At 35.5% G+C, this 24,611-nt stretch overlaps 1 protein-coding gene across 1 annotated transcript in view; it reads right to left on the bottom strand.

The window, feature by feature from the left end:
* The window catches only part of Spef2 (sperm flagellar 2), a 158,885-nt gene that overhangs the window by 42,016 nt on the left and 92,258 nt on the right, over positions 1 to 24,611 (bottom strand). The window contains exons 20-25 of the mRNA XM_042690529.1: positions 20,127 to 20,266; positions 16,166 to 16,293; positions 15,943 to 16,081; positions 11,769 to 11,906; positions 6,747 to 6,898; positions 2,716 to 2,896 (exon numbers count right to left, since the gene is read on the bottom strand). Of these exons, the coding sequence (XP_042546463.1) occupies positions 2,716 to 2,896; positions 6,747 to 6,898; positions 11,769 to 11,906; positions 15,943 to 16,081; positions 16,166 to 16,293; positions 20,127 to 20,266 (878 nt within the window). The remainder of the gene's footprint in view (positions 1 to 2,715; positions 2,897 to 6,746; positions 6,899 to 11,768; positions 11,907 to 15,942; positions 16,082 to 16,165; positions 16,294 to 20,126; positions 20,267 to 24,611) is intronic.

Here is a 24,611-nt window from a genome sequence, read left to right as displayed (position 1 = left end):
TGAAGCTACCCAGGCCTAAGGACCAGACCTGCCTTTATAGTTTTCCATAGTGTTGGGTCCCTGCGCTCTGTTTACAGCTGATCTCAAGTGCTTATTAACTGATAACCTTTCTTCTAAAATAATCATACTCCATAGAGTAAACTTACAATTTCTTCTATATCAACTGTACCTTGAATGTATATGGAAAGATTAAAAGAGCACACTAGTATTATCGTTTTTGTTTTCTGATTTTTTCTACAGATGTTCTTTTGATAAAAATGGATTTCATGCTATATACTGTACTTTCAAATTCTTGGTAAAGCTGAAAGCACACTTGTTAACATTCTCCCCTAAATTGCAAGCAATTCATTTTTGAATCTCTTCTTGCAAATCATGGTAAGTTAGCAATTTCCTTTAAAATTGGATTTATCTCCTTGGTAAACAACCTTGTGATGATGACGATGATGATGATAATGATTATAATCTGTAGAGTATTTTTTTGGTCCACTTCCTTTAAAGACTTGTGGATCTCTTTTAAAAGTTAACACAATTTGCAATGCATTTAGCAATCTAGCTTCCAAGGCAGGAGAGAACTTTAAATATAATGCTTTGACATTGTGGGCGATAAATATGACTTCTTTGAAATCATTGCATACCTAGTAATTAGAAGAAAGTTTTGCTAAAAATCAACATGGCATACTAAATGGATAGCTCTTGCTAAGAGTTTTGTATTGAAAAGCTGTCAAAGTGCTCTTACTCCAATTGGACTAATCTCAGAGGGTACTCTTCTGCCCACATCCATTTATCTATGCTGTATCATTAGGAACTCAAAGTTCCCTTAAATATTTGCTTTCTGTCAGGGATAGGTTGAAACATCCAGGATTCTGGGTGCTAACACCATGAGTATAATTTATTTTTAGTCTGCTTTTGAGCATGTGACCTCCAAGTCATCAAAGTCTACTGGAAACTTGTGAAAGCTGGATTAAGATCTAATTATTAGTAATATTAAATAGTAAGCATTCCTTTTGTTCATATGCTTTCTAGGATTTTTTAAAGCCTGAAGGAAATGATAAATTTTAAAACAAATTTCTATCAAATATTTCTAAAATGTTTCATTTACATTACTTTGTTGGATCTTTTCAATCTTTCAAGAATACCTTGCTGCACAGAAGAAACTGAAGCCTTAGTTTAAGAGATTTTCCTAAAAACACAGTTAAATACTATGAAAAACATAAGCGATATGGTGTTCTTTGGCTCTGCAATCCTCTCTAAATATGCAACATGTAGATGATGCAAATGATAATCATACTTATATAATCTAATATTTATAATATTATTTATTCATTTTATTAAACATTATAATATTCAAATTATGCAATCTCTTCCAGGCAATTTTTAATGGGCTGTAGAAGACTTTGTAGATTATGTTTATGTAGTTCTATGGACAGTAGTCCACCTTGTTTCCTAGAAACCCTCCATCTGGTTTTCTACTCTGTAGTGTTTCATATATCTTAGGTTCTTTGTGGTAATCATTACTGCCAGTCCCATCATCATTACTACTGGTATTAGTATTGTACGTACAATAGCAACAGCACTTTAATACTGTATTACACTACATAGGGGCACTGGGCTAGATTAGGGGATATGGAAAATTGTAGGGTGTGGTGTAGTGAATATTCTAGAAAACAACTAGAAAGATACAAAGAGCTAAGCTTGTAAGAGAGAAAGTAACTGCTACAAATATAGGCAGAGTTTATGATTACAGAAGGCTGGGTGTTAGGAAAAGTGGTAATTGCCTGGTCAGGAATAAAGGCAAGAACTAGTTCTAAATACTTAAATAAAGTGCAGGAATGAAACAGGTGGAGAAGGAACAGATTTTCAAAGGAAAAGCTTCCCTAAACCATGAAATTGAAATTGGTAATGTTCATGGAAAAGAGATAGATGATATCCCATCAGATTAGGAGAGGGTTGGCTGGTGGAACAAGCCAGAATGTGGGTGAAAGGGATATAAACCTTAAAAATCAGAAAGTTTTAAGTCCAAATTTCATTTTGACTCTTACCTTCTGGGAGATTTTAGGCAAGTTTATTCATGTGCATGAACTTTAATTCTCCAGTGAAAAGGGGATAATAATACTTGCCCCATAGATATGTGATAATAATCCTCACCCCATAGGTAAAAGATAATGCTGACCCTCTAGGGAAAGGATACAGGTTTAGGAGGATTGGAGACTGAATTGTTTGGCTTGTGTCTGAAAAGTATTTTTAAAATCAGATTTCATTTGCTACTGTTACAATCAATAGCTGAATTTCTGATGGTTTGTTTTTTGTTTAGAAGAGTAGGAAATCTGGCTGTTGGGTCATTTGTAAGTAGCAAAGTTTGCCAGCACAGTCCCAACCTTCCCCATTGTCTCCCATTTGACTTGCCTCTTTCACTGGCCTGACTGACCCTTTTGGTTACTTCACTTGTAATCCTTGCCAGCACAGGAAACTATCTAGCACTGGTTCACTTTATGCATGATCTCAAGCTTTCAAAATTATTTATACAAGAAATGATTTGAATGATTGGAAATAATTCTTACTTACAATATTAAAACATTTGATTTCCTGTTTTCTTTCAGAAGCAAAACAAAACTGCATACAGGCAAACATGTATAAAATGCTTGAAAAGATCCTATGGCATATGACTGATAGGATCCCAACACTCTAAACAAAAATGTGAAAATCAGCACTGCTTACCATGTGAGAGATTGCTAACGAAGCCTGCTGCCATGTGTCCATCACCAACTTTTCATCAGCCTCAAAGTTTGCTTCCACGTTTTCTAGTGAGTAATCAATCTTGCCTTTCAGTATTGCTTTGACTTTTGGTTTGGGTGTAGCCATTTCCGGAGAAATAGATATTCGAGGGACTAGAGGAATCCTTCAGAAAATGATCCAAAGAAACATAAAGATTTTACTTAACAGAATTCTGTTTTTGTAACTGTATTTCTTTGTTTTATTGCATAACTTGCATTTTTAAAGTTTACCTGGACACATTATTTCAGAGGAGAACAGATGATAAAACAGCATATTTAAATATTCATGCTTTAAACATTCTTACAAAGAGGAAACTCAATGGTTTCCCTTATTGGCAATAACTAGTATATGTCTGAGACAAGCAGAAAAGGTCAGATAAGTCGATGTTAGGTGAAAAGAACCCCAAGATAAGTATTCAAATTTTTTTTCTTTCTTGCTATTGTTTCTACCATATTATAAGATGATTTCTTTGTGGCTTTGTATGTCCCTCCCCCACGGTATAACCTCTGCTTTCATTGTATTTGATGTTGGTATAATTTGTGGAGGGGAAGGGCAAAAACAAACCGTGTAAACAGGGATACAGGTGGACCCATCGAAACAATGAGATGTTCAAGTTGTTATGTTGAAAAACGAACTTCACAACTTTGGCCAGGCAGGGGCGGGGCGGGAGCGTGGGTGGGGGGGGGGAGATGGGAAGGGATGGGAAGGGGAAACAAAGGAGGAGGTAATAATGCTTGATAAGAAATGTACCCATTACCTTGCCCATGTAATTGTAAGCCCTCTGTGCGGTATTTTCGCAATAAAAAAATTTTAAAAAAAGGAAACTCAAAAACAACCAAACATCATTTCCAGACTTAAATGTCAATAAGTACAAAGAAGATAAGATACTAGATATTATCAAGAAATGCCACTCTGGAATTTGTCCACAGTGAACATTTCCAATGAAAAACAAAGCAGCCATGAACAAAGTAAGCCAAAATAGAACTTGTGCGGCTTTTCTTTAAGATCTAGCATCATCTGCAGTCTTGAAGTAGAAAGTTATATAGGAGGCATGTGAGACAAGGTATGTATGTTACATCGATTACATGTGAGATCTGAACATGATTATTGAATAGAGGCAGCAAGGATTTGGTGTAGCTGGGGCATTGGACACGTATAGGAACAGTTAGGCTCTTCCGCAACCCTCTCTCTACCATATTACTGTTCCCATGTAGAAATTTCAGAGCTATCCCAGGTAATATGGTGTATTTGGAACATTCTAGGATCTCAAAGGTTAACACAGAGAGAGATGCACACTGTAGAATAATTATTGTGATGGGAACAGTTCCATGGTGACAGAACTTTGGGAAGGAATGGGAAAGTGGTAGCCCCAAGAACACTTTCGCAGAAACTTTGCTGACAATCTACCACACCTAAGAAAGGCAAGGTCTGGAGATTCACTGCTCATCCCTCCACAAGTGAAGTTATGAAATAATGCTAAATCATAGCCCAGTTCAATTGTGATTTGTATGCCCAATTAGTTGATGTAAAGTTTGTGCAATCATCTCTAGATGTAAAACACTGTCCAAAAATATGCTTTATCATCTTACTTTGAAACACAGCAGTGGTGCCTATCATTTGGGAAAAAATTCAGACTTATAATTTATTTATTAGAAAAAAATTCTAGTCTGCTCTTCCACTATGAGAAAGTGAATTTGGGGCATGGTCTTTCTTTACTTATGCTCCCTTTGGAAATATACAAATATATTATTATTATTTATTGTTTATTATCAACTAATTAGTAGTTACTACTGTTATGTATAATGTTACTTTATTACTATTACTTTTTTTATAAGGCTGTTGGGAGGACTATAGTGGGAAAGCTACGTAAAAATGCTCATTGCTATGCTTGGTTCTTTCTGTATGTTACAGAGACTGTGGCTTGGTTGATTGGTTGATATACTGATTATCTGATATTTCCAGCAGATAGCCACAGAGTGATCTGAGGTTGAGATTGGTACAGAGTCTGTGCAAAATAAGAACTGGTTGTTCTTTTGAAGGTTTTATTCTACTAAGCAACATTAATAGCTTCCCGGTTATTCTTGACTTGCTATTTTATGCTAAGAACAGAATGCAGTGCCACTGAAGACACTGAAACTTGGCCTTTTGATGGTTTTGATGCTTTATACTGACTCTAGAGTTTTAATTGTTTCAGTTTCACATTTCTTTTTCAGCAGTTTGCTAAACATTTCTCTTATGTTTGTATCAAAATGAGGGTACAGGCTTCTCTTCTTGTGTATTCATGTGCCTGCATTTGTGTGGCCAGATAGGACCAAGAGGGTGGTCAATAGAAGAAGTATGGAGAGAAGCGAAATTTAGGACATGGCCTAATTCAGTTGTGTTCATGTGATCTCAAATCCTTGAAAAAAACAAGGGAAGGTAAAACAAAGCATGCACATGCAATAGGCACAATTGCATATTGTGGAATAGTATTAATACTCCCCATTTGGTGAGAGTTTTATTGGGTCTAGCTTTCAAATCTTTTGATTCTCAACCCTGCTTTATAGACAAGGAAAACTGAGTTGGAGAGTTGAAGTGATTTGACCAGATAAGTAATTATCTTAACCTACTTACATATAACTAGGAAGTGACAGACCCAGAACTGAAATCAAGTGTTCTTGACTTGAAAATATTCATTGCTATACATTTTGTTTGAGTTACTCCTACTGCATATATTGGTTGATCAAACTTACAGAAAGAGCATACTACTTTCAGTGTGAAATATGTAGCTTAGCTCCTAGAAGACTAAACCTGACACTCAGTGCTTGTACATTGTTTTTGAAATCTAACTTCTTTCTTTATTCCTTCTTATCCACTTTTTATCATTTTTATTAACACAATTATATTCTTAATAAAAAATTATTTCTATACTTTCTTGATTTTTATTTGTTGTTTTTGCTTTATAGTTTTTCATCTGAATGTTTATTGATATGAGAGAATGCTATTTTAACTCATCTTTATGTTTCATCAATTTATTTTCATTTGATACATTTACTAACTGAGGATTTTCAATTGTTTTTTAAATTACTTTATTTTGATTTGTTACAAGAGTAAGCAAGAACTCTTAGTTTTTCTTGGTTGGAGATTATATCATATGAATTACCAACCACTCTACCCCACATTTCTTGATGACGTTATTTTCTATCTGTTCAGTTTTTCAGTGTTTCAATGTTATCCCAAACTTACCATGTTTCTATCCATTATGTTATTCAAAATAACTACCTACAAAGTTCTATGTTATACTGATCTGTTTGTGTGACTAAAAACATTTTTTCTTTTGTATGACTACCAAGTTTACTTTCTCTCTGGCAGATATCTAATATCAAGTTAAACATTCTTTCAGTTTCATGAAGTCAAAATCACATGTATATATATTTCTCAGTTCCCTCATCTTTGAGTGAGGTCCCATTTTCCATTCCATTTTCATTTCTATAATCATGCCCACACATACTCGTGTGCATCACACCCTCAGACACCTGTGTGCATCCCACATACTCATGTACATCACACACACACACACACACACACACACACACACACACACACACACACACACGATGGATCTTTTTGTAAAGACAATAGAGGTTCATAATCCTTTATTAGAGATGCTCAGATTTTGCAAGTGTTTCCGAGTTCAGAATTTGTGCATACTATATATCCACTTATGCCCCTAAAATGTCCAATAGGGGAACTCCTAGATAACAATACAACATCTGTGCATAAAAAGGAACAAATAACACTCTTCACAGTATAAATAAAGTAAGTTAGTAGTCTTAAGCCAATGATACACTGGAGTCAGAAAAAAATGTTCGATTTTTAGAATCTTGGCCATCTGTATTTGTAATAAAAGGAATGTGATATTCTATTTGTAGTAGTTTGAAATCACAGCTCTATATCTAGAAACAATTATGGCGTAATACTATGAAGAGCCTCACCTAAGCTGGTTTTCTGAGATGTCTTTACCATCAAGTTGAACCAATGGGATTCTCGTAAATCCCTCATTGTCTTCTATTGGGACTTTTCCTTCCATCACGCTGTAGTAATCTTGAAGGAGTCTCTTGGTATCTTGGAAACGGTTCAGTTCTGCCTTTAACAGAAATCGTGACTGTCAATACTCAAGAAAGAACAGATAAAGCTACACATATTGCCCTTATGAGGCTCTCTAAGTACTACTTTAAAAAACATTTAGGTTGAAATTGTACAACTGTAAATGAAGAAGAGGAGACTCTGATCAAGATGCACTGTATGCATCAAAGGGTATGTTAAATTTCATCCCCCAAACATTTGAAGTTCAAAAAAATAAAAGAGCCTTGGTTATACGTATATATATAAAACACTGTCACAAGAGTTAAAGGTAACTTTTTTTTTGTTTGTTGGTCATGGGGCTTGAACTCTGGGCCTGGGCACTGTCCCTCAGCTCTTCAGCTCAAGGCGAGTGCTCTACTGCTTGAGCCACAGCACCACTTCTGGTTTTCTAGTGGTTTATTGGAGATAAAAGTCTCACAGTGTTTCCTGCCTGGGCTGGCTTTGAACTGAGATCCTCAGATCTCAGCCTCCTGAGATCTGAGGCATGAGCCACCAGCACCCCACTAGTAACTTTAAAAAAAAATAAGTTTTTTATTGTGAAAATACTGTACAGAGGGGTTACAATTACATGAGAAAGGTAATGAGTACATTTCTTATCAAGAATTGTAGCCTCCTCCTTTGTTTCCCCTTCCCATCCTTTCCTATCATCCCCCTGCCCCCCATTCCCTCCACCAAAGTTGTGAAGTTCGTTTTCGACATAACGACTTGTACATCTCATTGTTGCAATAGGTCCACCTGTATTCCTATTTAAACGACTTGTTTTTGCCCTTCCCCTCCCAAAATTTTACCAACATCAAATACAGTAAAAATAGGGGTTATACCGTGGGGGAGGGACATACAAAGCCACAAAAAATAATGTAGTATCTTATAAATATGTTAAAAACAATAGCAAGAAAGAAAAAAAAAAACTTGTGTCCCTGTCTTGGGGTTCATTTCACCTAACATAACCTTATTTGACCTTTTCTGCTTGTCTCAGACATATAATAGTTATTGCAAATAAGGGAAACCATGAGACTTATGTTTCTTTGGGCCTGGCTTACTTCACTTATTATATTTTTTTCCAAGTGTTTCCATTTTCTACCAAATGGGGCAATGTGTTTCTGGTGGAGGCATAGAATTCCATTGTGTATATATACCACATTTTCTTGATCCATTCATCTACTGAGGGGCATCTGGGTTGGTTCCATGTCTTAGTTATGGTAAATAATGCTGCAATAAACATAATTATATTGGTAGCTTTAGTATGGTCTTGTTTGTGATCATTTGGGTAAATGCCCAAAAGTGGGATTGCTGGGTCATAAGGGAGCTCTATGTGGAGTCTTTTGAGGAACCTCCATACTACTTTCCAAAGTGGTTGAACAAGTTTACACTCCCACCAACAATGCAGTAGGGTTATCTTCTGGCCACATCCCCTCCAGCATCTGTTGTTGTTAGAGTTCTTGATGATAGACATTCTAACTGGGGTGAGGTGGTATCTCAATGTTGTTTTGATTTGCATTTCTTTTATGGCTAGAGAGGTTGAGCATTTCTTCATGTGTCTATTGGCCATCCTTCTTTCCTCTTCAGAGAAGTTTCTCTTTAAGTCTTTAGCCCACTTATTTATTGGGCAGTTGTTTCTTTGAGGATTTGTTGTTGGGGGATTTAATTTTTTTGAGTTCCAGCTATATTTTAGATATGAGACCCTTGTCTGTTGTATGGCTAGTGAAGACCTTCTCCCAATCTGTGGGCTTTCTATTGATTTTTTGAGCTAAGTTCTTTGCCATGCAGAAGCTCTTCAATCCCATTTGTTCAACCTTTCTTTGATTTGTTGTGTTTCTGGGTCTCTAATAAGAAAATTTCAGCCTGTGCCAAGGAGACCTAGGGTTTCTCTTTTTCCTTCCTGTAATGTTTTCAGGGTGTCTGCTTTGACTCCAAGGTCTTTGATCCATTTGGAGTTGATTCTGGTGCAGGGTGATATAGAAGGATCTAGCTTTAATGTTCTACAAGTAGTTAACCAATTTTGCCAGCACCATTTACTGAAGAGGCTGTCTTTCTTCCATTCTGTTTTTTTAAGCCCCCTTATCAAAGATTAGGTGGCTATAGGTCTGTAGTTCATTTCTGGGTTTTCAGTTCTATTCCATTGGTCCTGAGGTCTGTTCTTGTGCCAGTGCCAAGCTGTTTTGATTACTATGGCTTTGTAGTAGAGTTTAAAATTTGGTATTGATATTTCTCCAGCACTGTTCTTTCTGTTAAGGATCATTTTTGTTTTTCGGGGTCTTTTATTGTTCCATATGAATTCTTGAGTTGCCTCTTCTATTTCATTGAAGAATGGGGTTGGAATATTATAGGTATTGCATTGAATTTGTAGGTAGCCTTTGGAAGTGTTGCCATTTTCATGATGTTGATCCTTCCAATCCAGAAGCATGGGAGGTTTTTCCACTTTCTAAGTTCTGTTTTGATTTTAAAGGTAACTTTTACTCTGTGTACTTATTGACTTGATTACATTGAAGAAACTGATATTTCTATGCTTCTTGATACTGTGACAAAAGGTTTTAGTAGGCATTATGCTTGAAGTGTGCATTGTTTTGATGCTAGGTATTCTTATTGCTGCCAGGAGTCAATCAATCAATATATTAACAAACAATGACGTATCTTTGTTGTCATTGCCAACACATTACTTGATTTGAGCAATACCAAAAATGCTTTAGGCAGAAATGCAAAAACAGAAACAAAAATAATGCAAGATGATAGTCTTGTGCTCTAGAACAGTATATGCTAGTGTGGACGCATAACAAAGAAAATCATAACATGATAATGAATAGTTCTCTTTGCAGTTTTCCTCTTGCTAAGCGTATACAGCACAGAGATAATATCTCCAATGCTGACAGCTGGAGTTTTTCGCTGGGATTGCCAGGAGGCTTGTGAGGAAATGAAGCAGCACAAAGGAGCTGGTAGCAAAACAAGTATCAGTTATTCATATGAGTGACTCTATCAAGATAATTCATTTATTGGCGATACATGCAGTGAGAATCTGCACAGTACCAATGCTACAATGTAGATTCTGTAAATGTCATGCTTAGGTTTGTAAAACTATGGGAATAAAACAAAGTTGCACAATACCACACTTATAATATTCATTATAAGAATATACAAATGTATAATCCATTAGCACAAACTGGGTATTGATAAGTAACTTTGGAGAATTGAAGAAAAGTGTTGTGGGACTCTAAAAATAATCCTTAATCCGTAATATTATACTAATTGGTAAATACATTTCAATTTTTTTTGCCAGTCCTAGGGCTTGAACTCAGGGCCGGGAACTGTCCCTGAGTTTCTTTTGCTCAAGGCTAGCACTCTACCATTTGGGCCACAGTGCCATTTCTGACCTTTTCTGTTTATATGGTACTGAAGAATTGAACCCAGGGCTTTCTGCATGCAAGGCAAGCACTCTACCAATGAGCCACATTCCCAGTCCTCATCTCAATTCTTGATGAACTGAACTCTCAATAATAACTAGGTTTAGAAAAAAAGCTTATTTTTAATAATTGGTATGTGGGCCTACACTGATATCGGTGCCTTAGGACTACCTTATTATAATGTTTGTTTTGTATAAGAGATTAATTTATTTTCAGGGAGGTAAATTGTGATTTATTATATACCAAAATTGAATAGGATACAATACCATATTCAGGATTGCCACATAAAAAGAATTGAAATTCTTCTCACAGATGGTATGATATAATCCCTTTGAACAACTATCAGGTACTTAATAAAATGAATATTAGGAAGCTAAGCATATCTTAGCTAGAGAGTGGGGGTAGATGAATAGAATGCATGAATACAGTTGTATTATTCAAGGTATATGCGCAAACAGAACTAGGAAACTTGATGAGTGGTTTCCTTCATATGTATTAATTAGTATATGTCTAGGGTAGCTCTAGCAGTGGATCACAATAGCACAATAGCTATGTACATATGACGTTATAAAATGATGCTAATTGAAATGAACTACAAGATACAGAAGCAAGATGTTTTTTTCCTTAGTGTGCTGTATACATTTATTTATTTTTTCTTTCAATTTCCCCCCTGTGCTTTACCCTGTTGTTTTTACTTCCATATTCTTTGTGTTGTATATAAGTTTATCTGAATTGGGGATAAGAAGAGGAAGCACAGAAATGGCGAGACAAAAGACAAAGGGTGAACCAATGCAGCAGTGAGAATCACATGGCACTGTGTTGCAAATGAACTGTACAGATGGGGGACGAGGGGGGGTAATGGGAGAAAACTAGAGAGGGGGGTAACACTGTTCAAAAAGAAATGCACCCTTTACTTTTCTTATGTTACTGTAACCCTTCTGTACATTACCTTTACAAGAAAAAAGAAATAAAATAAAATTTAAAAATGTTTTGTGTAAAAAAAGTTTGTCTTAAAAGTTGTTAACGTGTATCTTCTTGGAGAAGGAATAAATGACACAATTTAAAGGTCAAATAGTTAAAGAAATGCTGAGTTAACGTAAAGATTTTCTTTGCAGGAGAGCATCTTGATGTTTGAATATGTTAATGTGTGTCAATTCCCAGAGAGAGGAAATAATAACATTTCTTTAGTCCTTACCAGAATCATTTAACAACAAAATTCTGTTTGTGAAACTAGGATTCCAGGGAACCTAACTTGGAAAAGTCTTATCTAGTTATTCTTTTTTCTTTCTTTCTTTTTAAACGAGTACTATGGGCTTTTGTAGACCTTCTAAAAGGTTCTTCACTTTTGTCCTTCTCATGTAGGCTTTTGGCTTTTTAGCATCTTGGACAAATGATCATTACCTGAAGTCTATTCAAGGATTGGTGCCATGAGAAACATGGCTGCCCAGGGAGGGATCTGGGGTCGGCTGCTCTTACTTGCATCAAGGAAAAGAAGTGGTTCATGGTGATTCCAAGGAAGTCCTGCAGCCAGCTCTCATTAATGATGTCCAGCCGCTCCTGCTCAGCCTCTTCCTTCCTAGCCTCACAAATGTCCCACAGGCGGTCTCGCAAATCCTGAGGAGAGAGAAAGACAGTTCTGCTGAATGATCACGGTTCAAATCACCCCAGTGTGATGGAGGTAAAATCTTTCCTGCTGTTATAAATGTCTCTAACAAAAATCTAGACCTCATGTGTTACAGTCATTCATTCAACTGGTAATCATTTTTTGGGGGGGGAAGGGGTCTGGTCATGGGGTCTGAACTCTGGGCCTGGGTGCTGTCCCTCAGCTCTTCAGCTCAAGGCTATCACTCTACTACTTGAGCCACAGCACCACTTCAGACTTTTTTCATTTTGCTTATGTGGTGCTGAGGAATCGAACCCAGGGACTCAGGCATGCAAGGCAAGCGCTCTACCACTGAGCCACCTTCCCAGCCCCATTAACTGGTAATCATTTTTTGCTTCTGCTTTCAAATCATGTGTTCACATTAAATGCAAATCCACTAAAGTGACATTTATCCATGGGTGATTATGTGTTTCAGTACTTTCTCAGTAAGATTCTTTGGCTGGAAATCATTTTCTGTCATTTTCTGAGTATAATGTATTGTGGATGGGAAATGATACATTTCTTCACTGAAATCAAGGCTTCATAATCAGTAATCATAGGCAGACACCATTATTTGCCAAGAAATATAGTTTGATTTTAATGGGTGGTCCAAAAGTAAGTTTTGTATTAAAGAGTTATCAATAAATTCTTTTGAAGAATTTCAGTCTGGCAACATAATAGATTCTGAGCAATAATAATCTTGCATATAGTATTTATATGTAATATGTTTAATGGGGTAATTTAAATAAAACGTTATTTGTTTCTTTTATAATTTACCATTTCAATTGAAATGGTAATTCAAATGGTAAATTATAAAATTGAAATTTACCATTTTAATTGGTAAATTTCAGTTTTATAATAGGTAATGAGCTCTTCCTAACACATGTTAAAGCATTCATCACTATGCTTGCATCACCCCATTTAGTGCCTAACAACTTTATGTGGTGGTAGTGTTATCTTCATATTGCAGATGGGGGAAACAAATCAGAATGAATATGCCTACAATGAAGAATCGGTAGAGCTGGGAGGATGCTGAGAAGAGAATTCAGGTAATGTGAGGTCAGGTTATTTGCTTATGGTTTTGAGCTGGTAGAGCCAGTAATTCAAACCCAAGGAGTTTGATTCCAGTTGGAACACTGTATTTGGACTCTTACTTTAGCATTTTGGCTTGTTACCATGTAGAGACTGTACCCCCAATGAAAATGCCATACATCATTTTCATCAGCATATAATGCTATATTTCAGAGCTGATCTTGACATCTCCTTTGTATTGACATAAGTGTTTTTTTTTGGGGGGGGAATATAATAAATACTGACTTATGACAGTAGCAGAATTCTACTTCTATCTCTATTAATTCTGCCTCCTCCTCTCAGGTCTGACTTCTAGATTTGTTTTTAGGTTACATTTATATATTTTATTTTCAAGTCTAACAATAAATTAAGAAAAATCCTGTAAGGAAATATATGGACCATATATAACTAAGGAGATAAATGGCTATATATAGAGAAAAGTATGCCATATGCAACTCAGTACAAACTCAAAGTCTCTATTAAAGTAATATAATTTAAGTATTTACAAGTTAAACATAACACTAGAAAGCTTTAAAAATAGTGGTACACTTGTATTTAATTTTGCCATGAAGAAGTGTTTTGAAATTGGCCACAAAATGCTATAATAAAATATTTCTATATTTATCTACATAAACATCGATTTTTTTGTGCATGTTAAAAAAATCACCTAAAATGTGGGGCAAACATTAAACTGGCAATATGTCTGTAATATATGATCAATAGATTGTCTACGTCCTTAATATATAAAGAAGTCATAGATATCAATAAGAAAATAAGCCCACTTCAACAGAAAAGTGTGTAGAAATCACAAACAGGATTCAAAAAATGATCATTAAACTCAGGGATGAAAGGTCAACCTTATTAAAAATAAAAGTTCAATTTTCTATGCTAAATTAGAAATTAAATTAATCATTAAGTTGACAAAGATTTAAAAAGCAGCTAGAATTTAATAATGGATGACTTAATATAATCTTTAAAATATAATAATCTTTTATTCAACTATTTACCCTTTTATTCTCTATTTTCAATAATGACCTAAAATACAATTAAGAATGTAATCAGTGTTTAGCTAGATAAAAGTTTATTATGTATAATTTCCTATAATAACAAAATTGCTGCCTAACAAGTTTTGTTAGTGAAATTGTGACTAATGGTAGCAATCTGTATGATTAATCATACCATTTAGCCATAAAAATAAAGCTCCAGGTCAATCTTTATTAAAAACAAAAATGTACTGTTCCGATGAAGAAAGAATGTTACAAAACAGCTTCTATGTTGCAATCATATTTCTGTAAAAATAATCTGGAAATGCACATAGACATGCCCTAAAGTGTATTTAAATATTGGCGGTAGAATTACAGATTTATAATATTAAGTTTTGTCTTTTTCATCATCTAATTATCGACAGTAAACACACGGTGCATTTGCAATTAGAATAAAAAGCCTGATGTTTCTGTACAGTACAGGACAAATCATTTCTAAATCCTGCTGTCTGTCTATTTCTGTTGTGTTTTCCCTGGCTTATTTGTGGCTTTTGAAATAGTGGCTTATATTGTGAAAATCTGTGATTGCTGGTGGCCAGTATCCTGGATCCCATTTCTGGTCCTGCCTCTCTCCTCTGCTTAAGCAGCACACTTTGTATTAACTTGTGTCTCTTGTTCATTGAGGTTAATGTCTGTGTTTTGTCCAAAACTATATTGAACAAGATTAATATTATATTGTTTAATGCAAATTGAAGGAATGCAACAAAGAGTCAATACACCTGAAAAAAAAAAGAATAAAAAGCTGGAATTTCTAAATTTTCTCTTTTTCTACCAACAATCATCTCATTGCTATGGGTAATATGTATAAAAACTTGAGGCTGGATTTATAAATAGGCAGGAAAGAGATTGAAAAAGGCAGTCATAGGATTTACATAGTTGCTTAGTACTTTCAGGAATAGCTAAGAACAGGTTTAAAACGTCAGTTTTACAAAGACATATGCTACCTATTAGGTAGCACTTGCCCATCATCTGGGCCACCATGATACCTAGCCTCTATTCTAAGAGCCTCCCAACTGATCTCTACAGGATCTTAAAACTAGAAGCTGAGTTTCCTAGTTCCTTGTCCTTTCAACAGCTCTTATCACTTATAAAATACCCAGTATGAGTGTATTTGTTTGTCACTAATTCTCTGTACCCTGGCTACCGGAATATAAATTTCCTGGGCCACATAGCGTTGGGTTCACTGCTGAATTCCTTGCCCTTGAACAGTGCTGGAATCATGATGCTTAACAAAGAGTTTCAGAGCAAATGATGGGTCATGGGGTTCACAAATAATCCTTGAGATCACTGCCAGATTCAACTATTAGTAGCCTATACTTCTGCTGGGATAAGATGTCTATCAATTTTCAGAGGCTTGAAAGGCAGATATCTTGTACGTTAGAAGCCCTTGTTTAGAGTAGCAGGGTGACAAAACTCATTTATGAATTTCTGAAAATATACCTGTCTACAAACTTTCAACCCTTGGCTTGCTAGATATGAAGATATGTAAAGTTTGATATCTGCCCTCAGGAGAGGTAACTCCATGTATACAATAAAAGCTCTGCTTTGGGTCCTCCTACCTTGCAATGAACTGGTTGTGTAATTGCATTCAAGATAGGCATGGGATTCGCATTAGGACTGGACACAAATACATAGTCTACGTAAGAACTGGGGATAAGACTTTATGAGGCAGATACCCAGGGGGCCTTCTTCCCAGAGGTGGACTTGCTCTATTCTCATTCTGAATCAAACTGCAGGTGAACGTCAGCTCTTGAAAGTAAACTGGGTGGTAATTATTCAAAGCATTGCCACCTTCAGCCTGCCGTCCTTGAAAGTAAGGAGGACAGGAACTGGTATTTGTTGGACAAAGTATGAGAAGGCAGTCATTGAGGCCAATGGGCACTGTGGTTCTTACATTCACTCGTTGGTGTAGCTCAGCCTTTGTGTCCTCATCTTCCCACAGATCATCAGGAAGAGAGTTGAAATCAGCCTGCCATTGAGAAACGAAATCCTGCTTGTGATCTGGACGTCTTAGAAACTCCTGGAAACTTGTTCTGTAAGGAATTAAGAGAATGACATGCATTTTTTCTGTGTCGTGCTTGTAAAGGATAGAATTCTGACATGGGCAACTTCCTTACCGGGTCTCATACAAGTAAACGAGCACAGAGAACTGGTCTTCTCGCAGATGCCTGAGTACAGTTTTGATGCTGTTGATATAGGAATTCTCTATCAGTTCCCAGTAAGGCACTAAAAATGAAGTTATTTCCTGTTAAATGAGAAAGAGCAGAAATAGTTGTTTCAAAATGAAGATCCTTCTGAATATTTGGGTCAAAATAAGCAAGAAGATCAAGGTGAAGCAACTAAGCGGATTATGCCTGGTGAAATTTCTTACTCCTCTTCCCCCAGTGAACTCCTATTCCTCACTTCTCAGCACAGATATTACTCCTTCTCTGATCCAGTCTGATGCTCTGAGGGTTTCTCTTAGTACCCTATGCTTGTCCCATTGTGATAGTGCTGATGATATTAACTTAAACTGCCTATTATCTGCATTCCACTCCAGAATATCAATCCTGTTAAGTGAGAAACAATACAATCTTTTCTGTAATTACCATGGTATCAGAGACCTAGCAGGTCCTCAAAATATGTTTATGGATCATATGAATAGAATAACCATATTTTGTTTCAGCTGGAGCACTTCCCGGTGCTGATGTCAGGGTGGAAGGGAGATCCTTCTCTGACTTTCCCCAGGACACTGTGTCCTTGCTCTGTGTGCCACAGGGGTTAGAACATCTGTTTCATGTTAGCAGCAATAACACAGATAGATGATGAAAATGTAAGAAGTGATCCATGAAATAAAGCGAGGTTACATACTATAGTCAATATAAATGTGTTATATAATTATTCTTCTATTGGCTGTGTATTTACTCAGGAAGTCACATGTGTATTCATTAGAAGTCATCCGGATACTTTCCAATCATGAAATGCCAAGTACTAAAGATATATTATTCAATTTCTGTGGATGTAGTAAGCAGAGTATTTTAAAGCAGAAGTTCTCTTCCAACTCATGTCATTTTTCCATGAGAAATGTGATGTTTTAGTGTGAATTTGCTTTCAACTTTTTGACCTTCATTACGGTATTTGAAGAAGGACAGCCGCCATTCATACTGTCTTCCTTCTTGGTTTGCTAAACAGTTATCATTCATAAGGAGAAAGCCAAGAAAAATGCAGGATTCATGTCATTCTATTCACTGTGTTCAAGTCATTCTATTCATTGTGTTACTATGTCAGGCCAGTAAGTAATCAATCAAGATTTACTCGTTGACGGGCAATTCTATGAGCAACTATTATAGAGAATAGGAGTGTGGTGGTGAATAAGGTATACACACACACACACACACACACACACACGTATATATATATTATTTAAGTAGATTGTAAAGAAGGGGAATTTTAGTAATGAACACTGTGAGCATAAGGAACAGCACTATGGTGGAAAGGTTCTGGCACATTCAAGGACAAGAATTCAGGCTAATGAGGATAGAGCATCATGAAACAAGAAGGGAGTAGAAAATGAAAAATCTGAAAGACACCTTTTCTGAATCTTACATAGATTTTTATCCTTTCTTGCCATCTTCTGTTAATGCTTATACTTGTCTAGAGTAGTCCAAAAGCCTTCTGACAAAACTTTGGAATCTTCTGAATATTCTCAAACAGTATTGTGAAATCAGCTAGTACTATATAAGGAATTTACAACCACCTGTAAAATCAGTGTCTGTTAGCTTTCTCATTTAAAGGTGAAGCAGTTGTGGCAATAGGGCTTACATAGTGTGTACTAGGTGACACCAGCTCTTTAGTGTCATGGGTGGACAAGCCAGAGAAAATGAGGGAGGTGGTAACAGTATTTAAAAAGAAATGTACTCAGTACTACCTTACTTATATATCTGTAAACCCCTTATTCATCACCTTTACAATATTTTTTTTAAAACAGACTAGTCACAGCTTACACTTTTAATCAGCGCACTGTCCTGTTTTTCTGAGTTATTATTTTGAAAGTGGATTTTAATATGTAACTTGCATAAGAAATGGATGGGTTCTGTTACCATGTAGCTAAAGGCCAAATGCTTCACTCAGCACTTCTTTTAATGCCCATGTGAATGAGGAGCTATCTTCCTGCCAGGTTTGTCTCTTAAAAGATTTTCCCTCAAACACTCTTGGACTTTCCTTCTCTCTGTTCCTAACCAATGAAATCACATTTTGAGAGTCCTTACAATGGGAATGTTTTTTGTTATATTGCAATTTAAATCCACTGTTCTCTATGTGATTGTAAGTCTCTGTACTTTGGTTCTAAAGTCTGGTACAAAGCTGTAGCTTATATTTTTCTGTCTCCAAAAAGATGATGTTATTGGATACAGAAATCCCCCCTTGCCTGCGTTGCGCTGTCAGTCCTGAGTGCAGTATTTGTACATAACGGGTATTAAATGTTTATGTGGCTGTAAGGTGACCTGCCCCCTGAAACATCTTATCATTAGTTACATTTTTGGATGTAGATTTGGGGATGGAGATAGGATAGTCTTAAAGACCCAAAATATTTCATGTTCAGACATATTGCAAACGTCCATTTATCAAAGTTAATCATTTAGAGATGATTTACTTAATTTTTCTTTGACATTTTAACAACCTTTTCTGACCTACTTCCAATCACTGTTTTCTAGTTTATCTTTTACAAAATGGTTCTGAGGAGCATTTAAAATAATCATATTACTATCCTTCCATTCTGGTCTAGTCAAACCAGCTAGTCTATATGAGGAATAATTTAATTTTTAGTTTTGCTTCTCTATATTCTTCTCTTATGAAATTTCCCTCCTTTAAAGTCTTCTTCTATATATCAAATATATAAATATATGTATATCTATGTATATACATATGTACATATATATTATACATATAATGTATATATGTGTGTATAAGAATACATGTATACATAATATATATGTGCATACATACATATATAGAAGATTCTCTTTTGCTGAGTGATATCAAATTTCAAATGTAAAATACATAATATATAGATATGTATCATTTAGGAGCCTGTTCTAATCTTGTCCTCATGCTCATTAACTAAATTACTCAAAATTAATCAAGAATCTAAGTTTGATTCTGTGTAGGATTCTATTACTTACTCTTCATGCTCTCATGCTGTCCCACCAATGAATTTGTAACCAAATTGGGCTATCTCTGGGAAGACCCAGAACCAACAGCAGCACTATCACAATTGCCTCAATGTAGGATGGATCTGAAATACCTGATATAGAGAGCCCTTGCCATCATGATAGTAAGAAACCACTGTAAAAAAGAGACTACAGTAAAAAAGATAGAATTTAGTCTTGGAAGAACTCCTTGCCTTTGAAAAGTTATAAATCACCACCCTGTGTGCTATTTCCCAAGGCAATTAATCCATTAGAGCTGCTAGGAGTAAGTACTCAGCTGACATTTGCAGCTGTTGGAGGACAGTGGGTTCTCCTGGGGCATCTCCTTGTCTTGTCCTTGAATTTCAGGGTCTAAAGTTAAGTATCTTGGTATTATTATTATTATTATTATTATTATCAGCAGCAGCAGCAGCATTTAACAGGTTTAGTTAAGTTAAAAATTATCTTCTAGTTCTAAATGGTCAGATGTGAAACTTCATCTAAAAGCATTGTGATGTGAACATTGGAACATGGACGGAAGGCTGTAAATTATCTGGTTGGTGTGTTCAGTGGCAGTCCCTCTTCTAGGAAACTAAATCTCTGCTTGTCCTCAGGGAGTGAATTGGCCCTCATAGAACACATTGTTCCCTCATTTCAGCGCTTCAAAGCATGACTCAGAAACTCCAGTAAGGAAGGAAAAATTTGAGATGTGGTTTTCAATGAAATGACTGGAAAGTTTACCTCAGATATTATGTTTTCAATGCTGAGGATGGAAATCAGGACCTCACACAGGCAAGTTGACCCCGACCTTGTTAACAACATACATATTACTAGCTATGAAAGACTTGGTGATGCTGAAAATCAATGGTGTGAATTTCATAATAACTAGAAGTTTGATTGGAAGCTGCCATACCTCAGGAATTGGCTCATCAACATAGACCCATTCTTCTGATCCTGGCTTCGGTGGCGGTGGCATGGTTGGAGTGGGTGACGCTTCTGAAGAGCTAACAGGAGGAGACTTCTTTACAGGTGTTTTCCCTCCTGGTGATTTTCCTTTAGGAGAAACTTAAACATGCATATTAAATCATTCCAATCCAAGTAGATAAGCAGGAAAGAATTCTGGGTGTGAATCAATTTGATTGACTTAGATTTCAGGTAATTACTCATTTTTGTTTAAAGTATCTTTAGGCAGTCTTAACAAAAGAAAAATTAAAACTTCATTCTTCCTACATTCCAAACGAACTATAATACTACAAAACATGTTTTCTTGTCTTAAACAATCCAATGGCTCTTACCCAACTGACTATTCAAAATAATTTAATAATTTATTTCCTTCTTGTTTCTTGCCTTTTACAATGGAGCAATGGCTCTTATACGGTTTAGACTCCAGAAAAAAAATGTGTTTAATTTCCTGTTACAGAAACTGGCAGATTATTCAACCTGAATGAGAATGGAGGCAGGTAGAAGGCAAGAAGGAAGATGAGCAGGCAGAAGGAGAGAGGCCATTGTATCAACTCAATCTGTCCACATGCCCTGTAGGTAACATGGCTTCTGGGAGGAAACTATAGTTCTTGCTGATGTCATAGTAGAAAGATAGAAAGATAGTTATTGTGCAAATAAAGGAGAGAGAGATAGTCAAGAGTCAGAAAGACAAGAAGACAGAAACACATGAAGAAGAGAAACACTCAGAGACAGAGAGAGAGAGAGAAAGGAGGAAGAAAGGAGGAAGAAAGGGAGAGAGGAAAGGCAAAACAGAAAGAAAGGAGTGGGAAGAAGAGAGAGAAATAAAGAAAGAAGGAGGAAGGGAGGAAGAGAAAAATATAGAGACATAGAGAAGGATAGGGTGAGGGAGAGAGGAGAGAAAGGAGGAAGGGAAGAAAGAGCAAAACATCAAGAGCAAGAGACCGAGAGAGACAGAGACAGAGAGCTAGACAGAGGGAGGGAGGAAAAATTTAGGGAAGGAAGTTGAGGTTAGAAATGGCAAGAGAAGGAAAGAAAGAAGAGGAAGAAGAGATCTACTGCATTAATTTAGAATCTGAAAAATATCCACTTCAGTCTTCCTGATATCAAGAGGAGATCCAAAACTAGATAAGCATCATCCTTATGGTATGAATGACCCTATTCTGTAACCCAGAGAACACCAGGAACTTCCTGAAAAGATCAAGGTTATTATTCTCTAGAAATTCACTCAGTTTGAGCTTAAAAAGTTTACCTTCAGATTAATTGCTGAACTTTAAAAAAAAACTGTTTAATGATGTCTGTAACACTAGGTAAGAGTGTTTTCTTTCTCTAAACTATATTTTTGGGGAAAGACTAAATAATAAAGAAAAAAATTAAAAAATCTAAGTTTTATTTAATGTTAATGGTGTTTGGTAAAGTTAATATATCTACTTTATTGTAATTAAAACTGCAAGGCTTATAAGTGGAGGAGCAATAGTCTGTGTATTACGAATTATGGGAAATTTAGGTGATTTTAATTTGTATATTTAAAAAGTAGCATCTATTATACATATATTGAAGTTGTATTTACATTTTTTAAATATAGAAAAATTTTAAACATTTTTTCTGTCAGTAGCCAAAGACATTTATAATTTCATTCATTTTTCATGGTTGTTGGCTGCATCTCTGGTGAAATAAAAATAACATCTATCTCCAAGACATTTTTTTTATAAATCCCTAAGCAGAATTCCTAAAAAGAGAAACTTAGATTATTATGATCATGTAGTAAAAACTAAGAGAGACAGGGAATACTTTGGATGAGTATACTTAACTCTTTAATCTAATTTTTAACAATAAAAATGCTGAAAGAGAAAGTATTTGAAGAAATAAAATGTATTTGTTGTGTAGTGAAGAAATGACGTGAGTTTTGAACAAAATCTTTCATCAGTATAATGAACAACAGTGATAGCTCAGGTTTCTAATAAGAAATTTGCTTTCACTTGTGAATTTGAATCACTGAGTGTATCTATTCTTCATGATTGAATGGTTTGGAGCATAATCTATGATTAGATTTTTCAGAAGTTGTGTTATATCAGATAGAAGCCAGAGCAGGCACAAGTAAAAATAAGTCAAAAAATTCAATTTTAAGGCACAGGGTATATTTAAGCAGTGCTGTGGATAAAGAAATTGTCAACCAAAGGTGAAATGAGAGCTCAGTAGGCATCAGCAATAAGTGAATAAACAATAAATAACAGTAACAACGTAGTAAAGCTCTGAGTAATGAAATGTCAAGATTGACCTATGATTTAGAATCAAGAAAGCAAATAGTTCTAAGATATGTACAAACTCTACTCATAAGACAAAGAGAAGACACTAAAACATAGAACATTTTTTAATTCAATAAGTATTTGTCAGAGAATGGAGAGGAGGGAGAAAAACATGGAAAATTTAATTTATTCTGTTTTTAAAGAAATGTATCACAAGTATCTCCAAATATTATTTTTAGGGTCTGATTTAATAAACAACAGTTAACAACTAATGCTGAGAGTTGCTTGGGCTACAAAGAAAAAGAAGACTCTAGGGCTGAGAATCAAGACAAAACAGATATCATGAAGAGTTTATCTCAGAAATAAATAGACTGAAGCAATTCAACGGGGAAGAGAAGGTGGCCAGTACTAAGCAAAGAGCCAGAGGTTGAACATGAATTTTGAGAATTTGTTCTCAAAATCTTCATTGAGAAAGTATTTAGGGAAAAAATTAGTGAAGAAAAGTTCTGTGTTCTCAGTAGCCCCAAGACCATTTTACTACTCTTAGGGTGCCTAAAATACAAAATGAGGACAAGTCTCTAAAGTAATGATACTGATCACTGGGACTACTTGTAAAAGCTGATTTTTAATATAGTTACATATTCAGTCAGTGATAAATAATGGAAACTCTTTACCTCAAGTTTACAGAGGGTTCCTTCTTCTAGTTAATCTTTAGTAACTTGGTGGAGGACTAATAATTAGATAGTTTGTTTATTTAGTGTACGCTCTAAGCCAGGCATAATTCTGCCTGAGGTCACTACATGGGAAATGGCAGAATGAAAATTTCAACCTGCCTCTACACTTCATGATCTGATTGGCTTTTACTGTCTAGTGATCAGCTCATATTCCAAATGCTCATTAGACTGATATTTAGAAATCTGTAAATGTTAGAGTAGTATGCATGAAGCCATTTAGCTAGCCTATAGATTGATTTTCTGATTGTTTGCTAATTATAATGCATGTAGATTGCCTTTTGTGCAATTTTTGGGTTGATGTATTGAAAAAAATAACAACTACGTTCATACTTAAGAGCAATAATATCAATTAAGGAAAATCCAGCATTGCTATAAGCAATTTAATGTTGCAACTCAATCTGAGGTTGTGACAGCATGAAGAGACTCTTAATTTTCCTTTTTTTTTGTAGGTCAACAGTCAAGTTACAATTTAGACTTTTGAGGTGGGTGTGAGAATTTAGTGAGATTATATATGTAGATTATTTTACATAGTGCCTAGTATATAACAGATACCTCAAAGCAGTGGTTATTATTATGATTATGAATTGTGTAAAACAAGATGATTATGGTTGAGTTTTACTATCTGAACTATTATCCCTGCTCATAAAGCAATCACCAGCTTTTAGATATGTGGTATCAACTTTACAATGAAAAATAACATATTTTTGTATCTTCTATAAAATCTACTAAATCCTTTTGCACAATGGCCCTTAATTGACCTCTGTGTAAGATTCCAGGTAAGAACAATTCATTTGAAAAGATTACATGTGTGTTTGTATGTAATATTGGGACACCCCTTCTGTTTGAGAATAGATATGAATAAGCCCCACAAATCCCATCATGGTGGCAGGACATTTGAAGTAAAGAGGATTTTACTAAATTCCCAAGAGTGACAGAACTCTAGTCATAACAGTTACTGCTCTAAGGGAGAAAAATTCTGCAGCCAAAATACTCCAAGAGTTCTCACACATTCCATTTCTCCCTGGGAGATGCACAGTGACATAAGCATAAATTCTGTGGCTAAAAATATTTTAATGTGACGTAAGTTGTCTTTGCTGAATTTGGTTGTCCATGAAAATAATTCCTTATCTAGCACCTAATTAACAACTCCAGGTAAGATTATAAAACTGCTTTATGAAGAAATATAATAGGATGAGAAAATGAAAGAAGACAAGAATACTTTAAGATCACTATAAGTACATCTGTGAATGAACCATCAGTGCTAAGATTTTCGAAGAGAAGTTCATCTAACATCTGAGAAGACTATGAATGCCTCAAGAATGTTACTGGCAGGAAACAATGAATTTGATCATCATTTTGGCTTCTCAGCTCAAGAGATAGGTTCAGATAAAACTGTAATCAAATAGTCTATGACATAACAGTGTTTACATTTTATGACATTAATATCAAATATTAAGA

This window comes from Dipodomys spectabilis, unplaced genomic scaffold (assembly GCF_019054845.1).
Source record: "Dipodomys spectabilis isolate Male_0828 unplaced genomic scaffold, ASM1905484v1 ptg000138l, whole genome shotgun sequence".
Taxonomy (NCBI): domain Eukaryota; kingdom Metazoa; phylum Chordata; class Mammalia; order Rodentia; family Heteromyidae; genus Dipodomys; species Dipodomys spectabilis.
Note: the sequence above shows the minus strand (reverse complement) of the source record. Positions and strands in the feature narration are given on the sequence as shown.